The sequence below is a fragment of the Oryzias melastigma genome, linkage group LG17 (assembly GCF_002922805.2).
Source record: "Oryzias melastigma strain HK-1 linkage group LG17, ASM292280v2, whole genome shotgun sequence".
In the NCBI taxonomy this organism is placed as follows: Eukaryota; Metazoa; Chordata; class Actinopteri; order Beloniformes; family Adrianichthyidae; genus Oryzias; species Oryzias melastigma.
This window is the reverse complement of record NC_050528.1, coordinates 2625329-2636040: the sequence shown is the minus strand read 5'-3', so window position 1 is coordinate 2636040 and position 10712 is coordinate 2625329. Positions and strand designations below refer to the sequence as shown.

At 47.4% G+C, this 10712-nt stretch overlaps 1 protein-coding gene across 1 annotated transcript in view; it reads right to left on the bottom strand.

The window, feature by feature from the left end:
* LOC112139422 (caskin-2) overlaps positions 1-10712 on the bottom strand; it is a gene marked incomplete in the record, with an annotated part of 32345 nt that overhangs the window by 9211 nt on the left and 12422 nt on the right. Inside the window, 9 exon segments of the mRNA XM_024262218.1 lie at positions 302-475; positions 874-991; positions 1216-1310; positions 2070-2178; positions 2369-2477; positions 3180-3310; positions 3568-3663; positions 3923-4068; positions 5736-5833. Of these exon segments, the coding sequence (XP_024117986.1) occupies positions 302-475; positions 874-991; positions 1216-1310; positions 2070-2178; positions 2369-2477; positions 3180-3310; positions 3568-3663; positions 3923-4068; positions 5736-5833 (1076 nt within the window).

Here is a 10712-nt window from a genome sequence, read left to right as displayed (position 1 = left end):
CATCATCCATCCATCCATCATCCATCCATCATCCTTTCATCCATCCATCATCCATCCATCCATCCATCATCCATCATCCATCCATCCATCATCCATCCATCATCCATCCATCATCCATCCATCTTTTATTCCTCATTTTCACGACCGACTCGTCCCTCTGGAGGATCTGCATTGTTACTGTGTCATGTGGTAACAACAGTTCCAGCTACAACAAACACCTTGTGTTCTTTACACTGGAAGGTGAACACAGGTGTGACAAAGCCCCCAGAGTTCCTGGCGACCCCCCCGGGTGGGTGTGTACCTGTGGCGGCGGTGAGGCCGTTGGCGAGTGGAAACGCCACATGGGTGGGCGGGGCAAACAGTGTATAGGAGTCATCGGTGTGAGAGGCGGAGCTAAGGCTGGAGGAGAGGGGGGCTCTGGACAGCAGCTGCTGGCGCTGGGTGGGCAGGGAGGCGTGCCGGGAGAGAGTGCCCCCTACAGGGCAAGACAGGAAGGAAGATGGAAGGGGGGGTTATCAGGCTGGTGGTTAGAGATGGGGGGGTCAGTCTGCTGTCTGGATGGAGAGATGGATGCAGGCTGGAGGGGGGAGGGGGAGCATGGAATGTCCTAAAAGCAGCCATGTTAGTCCTGGGACGGTGTCCCCTGCTGGTCAACGGGACAAACATGTTTTAGACGAAGACCTCACAGAGTTTCTATCAAGAAACCAGGAAGCACGGATAGTTGTACGACAGATCACGCTTCTACCTGAACAGGTGAGTCCTCACCTGCATTCATCAAACAGAACAAACCAGCAAACCTCCACAACACCTTTAAACCTCAGAACCGGACCGCAGCTTCAGAACCGCTGAGGGTCCTGAAGCTGCGGGACTCACCGCTCCTCCTGCTGATCACCTCCACGATGGACGGCGGGAAGAAGCCCACGCGGTCCGTCCCTCTCTGGCTGTCGTGGATGTGACCCTTCCACCGGCCGTCTATGTGCTGCTCCAGCACCTGCAGGGGGCGCTGCAGGTCAGGCTCAGCGTTTCAGAAACACGTTTCAGCCTCAAAGAAGCTGAGAGTCTTCAGGGTTTCATTTCACTGCAAAGAACCTGATCAAACCACTGACTGTATATGACAACTGGACCCTCCACCTGAGTGGGGGGGCAGAACTTCTGACTCTCACTGTTCCGGTTCCTGGACCAGAACCAGACCTGGGTCAGGAGGGAGCTCCTCACCATGATCACGTCTCCAGCTCGGATGTTGAGGGCCGTGGGGTCGTGGAGGTTCCAGTAGTCCTTCAGAGCTCGGACCTGCAGGATCCCCGTGGCGTCTGTGGAGGAACCGACGGCGTGAGACGAAACATGAGGGACGTTCTCACGAGCAGGAAGAACAACAGACATCATGAAGGCAAAACATCGATTCATATGATAAACTAGTATGAAGCACGGAGGAGGGAGTATCATGGCTTCAATGTAAAGACTCGTTTCTGTCAAAAAGATAGAAAAGATTCAACTGTTACAGACTTTAATGTCGTCCTGCTGCAGTGTGAGGACAACACAGCATTCTATTCTATTCTATCATGTTCTATTCTATCATGTTCTATTCTATTCTATCATGTTCTATTCTATTCTATCATGTTCTATTCTATCATGTTCTACTCTATTCTATCATGTTCTATTCTATTCTATCATGTTCTATTCTATTCTATCATGTTCTATTCTATTCTATCATGTTCTATTCTATTCTATCATGTTCTACTCTATTCTATCATGTTCTATTATATTCTATCATGTTCTATTCTATTCCATCATGTTCTACTCTATTCTATCATGTTCTATTCCATTCTATCATGTTCTACTCTATTCTATCATGTTCTACTCTATTCTATCATGTTCTATTCTATTCTATCATGTTCTATTATATTCTATCATGTTCTATTCTATTCCATCATGTTCTACTCTATTCTATCATGTTCTACTCTATTCTATCATGTTCTACTCTATTCTATCATGTTCCATTCTATTCTATCATGTTCTACTCTATTCTCTGCTGGTTAGCTCCAGGTGGGCGGGGCTACAGCCATCCTGACCTCGCAGCATCTGCTTGATGTCCTTGCTGGCGTGCGACGTGGTGAACTGGTTGACGATGTCCAGCGCCGTCTGGTTGTAGGTGTTCCTGATGTTCACGTCCACTCCAGCCTGCAGGAAGAACCGCGCCGTCACTTCCTGTCCGTGCACGGATCACGAGCACAGACGAACAAGCAGTAAATGTGCGTTAACTATGGAAACCTAACAAACTCCGCCCACAATAGCCAACCTGTTGAAACAGACTAAAGTGGGCGGAGAGGAAAGCGGCAGTAGGCCCCGCCCACTTCCTGTGGTTACTCACGTCCAGCAGCAGCCGGACCACCTCGGTCTTCCCGTAGAGCGCGGCTTCATGGAGGGCGGTTCCGGATTTGGTGGTTCTGTTGATGTCGATGCCGGCCTTCAGCAGCAGCCTGGAACGACCCGCCAGAACACGTTAACCAGAACAGAACCGGAGGAGATCCACTGCGCCGTTCAGGTTCCCTCGCGCTGGTTGGTCCTCTGGTTCCAGTGGGACGCAGGAGGCGCTCCAACAAGTAACTTCCTCCTTTAAACCCTGTGTGGTCCAGATGACCACGCCCCCCCACCGCTGGCCCGCCAAGGACAGCCGAGATGGAGGCAGTTCCGGAAGTTCTGAGGTGTTCTGGTTCTTTAATTGCTGATCCAGTTCTTTTTAATTTGAAACAAAAGAATCATGTGAAACAGGCTCCGCCCCCTGCCTCAGCCCTCCTGACGGTTACCACGGATACCACAGATTCTGGTGAAAATAAAAATGCAGTTCTTAATTGGTTCAGCCTGGAAAAATAAACACAAATAATAAAAAGCAATCTAAATGAAACGGGAGAATCTTCTGGAGGATCTACGGAAGCCCAAAAGGTCCAAAAACAGTTTCCATGTCCTGCAGGTTTTCCAGCAAAAACATTTTTGACAATTTTTAAACTTTAATTTGGACGAAGTTCAGGACGTCTGACGACGTTTGAGCAAAGACGTCCGCGGTGAACGCGCCGCCGTCTGGAGGCCGTCTCGTTCCCTAACGGCTCCTCCTCTGGAGGAGGAGCCCTGACTGTCCTCAGGTGACCTCTTCACAGCACGACTCAGATGTCGGGACGCCTCACCGGATCACGTCTTTGTGTCCGTTGCGAGCGGCGAGGTGCAGCGGCGTGGTGAAGGCCGAGTCCGTCGGCTCCTTCCTCTCGCCCTCCAGCAGCGCCACCACCATGTTGCTGCTCAGCAGCAGCTGCGCCACCTGCAGGAGGACAGGAGAACCGCGTCAGACGGGCTCCGAGGTCCAGAAGAACTCCGTCAGAACCTCAGGCTCTGATCCAGGAGATCCTGAACAGATCCACGAGATCAGAAGGTTCTGAGAATGCTGGAAAATGAGGAGAACCTACAAACATGGCCCTCTGCTGACGACCCAGAATCCTCAGGTGGGTCATGTGACCCTGTCCTGATAGTGAGCGCTCCTCCTGCTCATAACCCCGCCCCCCTCAGTGACAGACCCACCTTGGCTCGTCCGAACTCGCAGGCCAGGTCCAGAGGAGTCTTCTTAGCCTTGTTGACCAGACAGGGGTTGGACTGATGCTGCAGCAGCATCTCCGACTGCAACGACAGCGGCGCCGCGTCAGAGCGGGAACGTCTGCAGGTAGAGCTTCAAAACCGTGAAACCAAACACAGCAGCTCAACCCAAAGCTTCTATCACACCCCCTGGGGGGGTGACGACCTCTGACCTCTGTGGTGGAATCTGAGCCAGAATAAAGCTGGAAGACTAAAACCATCTCCTTAACCCCGCCCCCGGAGGGTTTTACATGAGCTGGGCGTTGGCTCCGCCCCCGACCAGCCTCCCGTCGTTGGGACTCACCACCTGGAAGTGTCCGTACTGAGCGGCCAGGTGCAGCGGGATGTGTCCGTCCAGAGAGGCGCCATTGACGGCGGCGCCGGAGCGCAGCAGCGTCAGCACAGACTCCGCCTTCCCCTGCCAGGCGGCGTAATGCAGCGGCCGCATTCCTGCACGCCAAACACGGAGAATCGTAATCCGGTTAGCAGATTACACATCGGAATTGAATCTGGATCACAGGAAACATGATCTGGAGAAGTTTAACGTGAAGAAAGTTCAATTGTTTTTATAATCTAATCAATGAATTAAGGATAAAAGAGACAAAAAAAGTAAATCAACAAACAAATGATCTTATTTTAACTTTCTGTTTGTTTTTTGTGGATCCTTTCAAAATAAAGTTTGTTTCAAAAAGAGACAAAAAAACAACAGAAGTTTGGAGGAAAAACTCACTAAACTATTTAACTTATCTGATATAAAGCAGTTAACAGTTCAAAATAAAACTTTATTTGTACTTCCTATTTTTGTTTCAATATCCACATTTTGATTCATCAAACATTTGAACAGAATGAGAAAAGATGGTTTGTTATGCGGTCCAATCTTAACGTTTACTCCATGAGAGAAACTCTATATTTAGTGGATTATGTCACTCCAAGAACCTCAGAGTTTCTTCTGTTTTGATCCAACGGTGATCAGCAGGACACTCTCATTCTGAAACACAGTTTGGATGTTTGTTCTGGTCGGTGACACGCTGACGACTCTAGGATGACGTCATGATGGGCGGGACCCACAAGGAGAGAAAGGCGGAGCCTCAGAGATCAGTTACTAAAAAATAACTCACATTTCATTAAAAAGTGTTCTTAGTGTCAAAGGTGAGATCAGAAATATGGACACAGTCATCTGAGAAGCATCATGGTATGGGCCCTTTGTGTTAAAATGATTATTTAAGATGACGTATTTCAACATTGTAATCACCTTTACTTGAGTTTAAATATCTGTGGACCTTTATGTTCAAGACAAACATGATCAAAGTGTTTGTGTGGTGTGTGTGCTGCTGTATCTCCAGCGTCCTGTGGTGCAGTGGACGCAGGTTTCTAACCATTCCTGTGGCGAGTTTTGGCTATTTAAGATACAACTGCAAAGCACCATTCCACCACTAGGGGGAGCGAAGAACGCAGCCAACAGGAGAAGACTTCTGGACATTTCTGTGTATTTTGAACAGAATTGGAACGTGTTGCTACACTGGATTAGAATCCTGAGATTGACAAACCATGCAGAGGATAACTTTCTAACATTCACAAATGTTTGGGACTTTAATTTATCACTGATCACAGTTATCACAGTAAAATATTCCATCTGCATATAACTGAACAAACCTTTTTAAGAAAGTGAGATCTGTTTTATATTAAATCCACTGCCCTCTGAATGAATGAGTGATCATTAAGAACCTCGGGTGTTTTAATCAGGATCACAGGTAACCACTTGGATGTTTTGATGTTCTGGTCCGGCCCGCTGACGTCAGGCGGCTCCTGAACCAAAAAGAGTTTCAGACCCGTTTCAGAGGCACTACTAAAGTTTCTGTCGAAATCTGAACCACATTGAAGCTTTTCTTCTCAAGAACGTTTGATCTTTTCTGGTTCCATACAAGAAGCAAACCTTCTCAGAATTCTGTCGTTTCATTCTGAAGATAAAAATGGAAAAAGTCACATTTCTGCTTTGTGAATATTTTCAAATGTTTGAGATTCTTCTTCTAATCTGAAACGACAGAAACCTGAATGAAAACCAGAAGGAAAGTTCTTTACAGACCAGTAAACCGTCGGTTCTGATCGGGTCCGCTCACCGTTGCTGTCCTTGATGTCCACGGTGGCCTGAGCGTCCAGCAGCGCCGCCAGCAGCTCCGTGGTTCCGGTGAGCGCGGCGTGGTGCAGCGCCGAGAACCTGCAGGACCGCAAGGACACATGAGGCGTTGCTCAGCAGAACTCTCCAGAACTCACCAGAACTCTCCAGAACTCACCAGAACTCTCCAGAACCTTCCTGCTCAGATAAGCAGCTGAACATACTGGTGGAAACAGAACCGAACCTACAGGTTCTGGCTCCAGCAAACAGAACTGTTCCCTGATTCTGGTTACTCTCTGACCCAGTTAGACCTGATCCTGGTTCTGGTCTGGTTCTGGTTTCATCGTTCTGATCCTTCTAAAGCAGACTTTAAGAACATGGGCCACAGCGCCCTCTGCTGGACACAGACGACACTTCTAGGAAAGACTGAAGACATTTTAAACTTTGTGTAAAATTCAGATTTACTTTTATTTTATGATCATTATCAAGTTTAAGATGGAAGAATTGAAGTCCTGATTTGTTGTGTTTTTATTTAAGTGGATGAAATTTGAGCTTTTTTACTTTAGGCTGATGCTGCAGGATCAGAAATATGCTGTTGATTTTATTCCTAATTCTCCTGATTTACTGATAGAGAAACAAAACTGTGATTTCAATCACTTGATATCCGTTTAAACTAATCAAAGCTTGATAAACGAGGTTCTCTGTGACGGAGACTTCCTGTCCTTCATCTCTTCCGCTTCAGCTTCCTGCTGCGTGTTTGAACAGGACCCGGGTCGGGTCGGACCAGAACCCCCCCAGAGTAAACACATCACATGAAGGAGTCTCTGTGTAGCAGCAGAGGAGTGACGGCCCCCCCTTCCTCACACGTGCACACGTACACGTGAACACTCACACAGGCTGGTGTGTCTGGACCTGCTTGTGGGGGGGGTATTGTATTTCTGTGAGTCACACAGACCTGCAGACAAAGGTGAGGCAGAGGCCACGCCCTCTTTTCTGGGTCTTTTCAGCTCACCTGAAGAGGTGTGTGTGTGTGTTCTCGTCTATGGGCATTGACAGGATCAGGTAAATCGTTGACCTTTCAGGGACACGAGGACCAAAGGGGGGGTGGGGGGGGCACAGAACGTAATAGTAGTTCATTCAGTTCAACTTTATTTATACAGTCCAGTATCACAAAACAAATGTCTCATTGGGTTTCATTGACAGGTAACTACGGCCCAAATTCAGCCCACCTCCATATTTGGCCCCGCCCCCTGAACAATATCAGAGTGATTGTGTTTTCCCCCTCAGTCTAGCCATGAGATCGAGACCCGGATTCCAGTCTTCTGCAGTCTGTGCCCTGATTTTTGAAAATGTTTTATCATTTTTCCTGTGAAGATTACAGTGAATGTTTGGGGTTATTTTTATTTCTTCAAGTGTTGTTTATTTCCTTTACGCGACAGAGTTTTAGGGCCACAATTAAATATAAACCTGAGTTTTTTTCTTGTAAATGTGAAGATTTAAAGTCATAATTAAAAATAATTTGCTTGTAAACTGGTCCAGATACTCTGTCGTAGAATGAAAGGATTATTTGTATTTTGTTTTGGTGACTTTCTTCTGTGAAGATCCTTGAAAGGGTTAATAATAATTGGTTATCCGAAACGTTTACGGACCCCTGATCTAGGACAGGATGCTCTGCTGGGACCGGCGTGGATGTTCTGACCCGTCTGCTCGCGGTTCTCCTCAAAAGACTCTCAGAACCAGAGATGAGTGACATCAGAACTGATCCGTCGTTAAACAGCAGAAATTACCAAAGAAATCAGTAAAAGTAGAGACCGTGTGGTGAGCAGAGCAGGAGGTTCTGATGGTTCTGATGATGATCGGATCATGGCGTCCTCAGAGTTCAGGCTTCATGACTGCATGCAGAGCAGAGGCCGCTCCGGACAGGAAGTCCTGTTCTCCCGGTGACACTAAGAGAGGAAGTGCAGCTCGGGGCGCCGTTTCATCAGAGGACAAAAAGATCTGAAGAAAGTGGAGCGGACGCCGTTTCAGTGCGGCTCTTCCTTCCTTTCTGCCGGTTGCGTAACGCGGCGATGGCATTCATGAGCGCTCCTGCAGCAGGACCGCCGCGGGCGGCTGCAGCAGTAATGGATGGATGATTGAGGGAGGAGGAGAAACGCTTCTATTCGTGGTGGAGGACCATGGAAGCGCCTGGGGGGGCACGTGACGTCCTGACTGAAGAGGGCAGGTGGGAGTGAGGAAGAGGCCAGTGGAAACCATCGGGACGGCCCGAGGACGAAGAGCGGCTTTAAAGGTTCCAGGATTCCTGGGTTAACAATAACGAGCCTTAATGGGACCCCCCCCCCAACGTTCCAAACAGGAAGTGGCTCCAAGAAGCTAAAGTCCCGTAGACTTCCACAGAGAAATAACCAGCTGGTATCAGTCATTCTGCTGGTCAGGATAAATGTTCTGGATCGGATCATTTTTAACACGGTTCTGAGCTCTGGATCTCGGCAGCTAAAAAAAGCCGTTTATCAGATAAAAACCTGATCTATATTTAATCCATTGATTAGAGAGTGTCGACATTTTCTCTGACTAACTGCTTTGTTTTGCTGTCGGTATAAAAATGACATGAGTATAGTGGTGGGCGGAGCTGGCCGAGTGGCTCCACTAATGTCCGGAGTTCAGTGAACGCAGCGATTCTCGTCGGCCCTGAATTCTGTCAATCCACCTGGAAATGAAGGGAGGAGGGCCGGAGCATGAGACGGAATGAGGGGTTTGAGGGTTTGTGTTCTTCTGTTTCCGTTGTTAACCACAAAATAAAGAGACTTAAAACAGATGAAGGCTCGCCATCTCAGTGTGGGACAGACAGACGGGACGCTTCATCCTTCGTTATTATCTCGTTTTCTCCTCATAACCAGTTATTATCTCACTGTCATGAAACAAGTATTTATTATATAAACTCACCAATCAGGAGCCTAAATAAAAGCATGTGGTGCCTGCTGGCCCCGCCTTGAATGTCTGATTGACAGCTTCTCGAAATCTGATTTCAGTGGAAGGGGTGTGGCTTTCCAACAAGCTCACTCCTGATTGGTGAGAGTGGTTGCCATAGAAACGATGGTTCAGACCGACTCAAACCAATCACTGCTTACTAACGTCATCTGGTTCCAACATGGCGGCGTCCCTATTGCTGAAAACTAGCGGCTGAATGGACTTCCTTCCGTTGGAACCAGAGGTACACATTTCCTATGGTGAAGTCACAGGCGCTTTGTCCATCTCTATATACTGTCAATGGTTTCACACTGTCAATGAGAAGGTTTTGTTTTCATTCGTTGCCCCCTCCCTCCCATTAACCCCCAATAAGAGATGACATTTTTTTTCTTGAAAATCTTCTCCAGTTCAGCTGAGGAGTTTTCTGACCTCCGCTTCAGTTCGGATGAATGAGTTAATTAGTTATCTGGTTAATTAGTTAATGAAGACATTAATAAGTTTCACTAAACTTTCTCTGAAGTCTCAGAATTCCACTCTAACTGGATCTTCATGGATCTTCTGGAGGACTGTTGGCGTTCACACCCCCCCCGGGGTCATCTGTCCAGACTGGAATGCTCCTCAGACATTCAGACTCTCCGATGGTCCACGCCACATTCCTGCCGGGAGCGCCACATTCCTGAAGGAGCCGACCAATCCGGGGCTCGGGTCTGTCTCCAGCTGCAGCCCCTCTCTCCTGGGGGGTCCGGACTGCAACAGCAGGGTCTGACACGCTGTCATCACGCAGCTTCTTCTCCATGAGTTTAGAGCCTCCAAACTGTCTTCATCTTCTGAGGAGGTGATGAAGACCGTGGTCTGGTCTTTCTGGGGTTCTGCTGAGTCTCTGATGCTCCATGAAGACTAACCGCTCGCTCATGTCTGTGGAGCTCTGGATGCTTTTACACTCGGTTGAGCTAAACGTCTGACAGGACGGACGGAGAGCGTGGAGCAGAGGAACGGTCATGACGTTTATGAAGGTGGACTCTCTGAGTCGTCTTTGTTTCTTCTGGTTCTAAACCATTACCGTTCATTCCTCAAGTATTCACGCAACTAAACATTCCTCTAAAAACCTGCGCTCTGAGCTCCGCCCCCAAGCTAACACCCCCCCTCCACTTGAGCTAGCAGTGATCAACCAAACACTTTCATCTTAAACACAATCTGAACACACTTCTTTGCAGAAGTTCAGATGTTTTGATGTTCTGCTGAGGCCGGCTCTAGGTTGACGTCATGAAATGGGCGGCACCCACGAGGAGAAAAAGGCGGAGCCTCAGAGATCGAGGCGTCTTACCTCCAGGAGAAGAATTCAAAAAGAATGACTGATATTTCATAAATAATGTGTTCTTCAGTGTTCCAATGGTGGTATATGATCACATATATGGTAGAGTTTACTCTGAAAGACTTGAGAAAATCACGATATTGACCCTCAAGACAAGAATTTGTGTTTGATGGAAGTCTCTATTCAACTAAACCAGAAGAAGTTAACTAGGATAAACTTTACTGCACTGGACTGGGAACGACTGGGCTGGACTGGAATAATTGGACTAGACAAAACTAGTTTGGACTAGACTAGACTAGACTGGACTAGACTAGACTGGACTAAGCTAAACTGGACTGGAGTTTTTGTTCTCAGATGCTGTTTACTACAAATCAAAAACACACGAGAACTTTAGTGAAGATCATGATTTTAGTTTCTGTTTTCTTCAGTAGAGTTAGAAGTAACTGATTACTTTGTAATGTGGTATTGTAACTGATTATTTCATGATTATAGTAACTTATAACTTCATGATTAGAGTAACTGATTACTTTGTAATGTGGAATAGTAACTGATTACTTCATGATTAGAGTAACTGATTACTTCATGATTAGAGTAACTGATTACTTTCTCTTAAAATGTTTCTGTGGAAAACATGGCGGCCATAAACACTGAGGACTCTAACATGAGAGGAGGGAGGGTCTCCAGTAGGGGGCAGTATGTCCA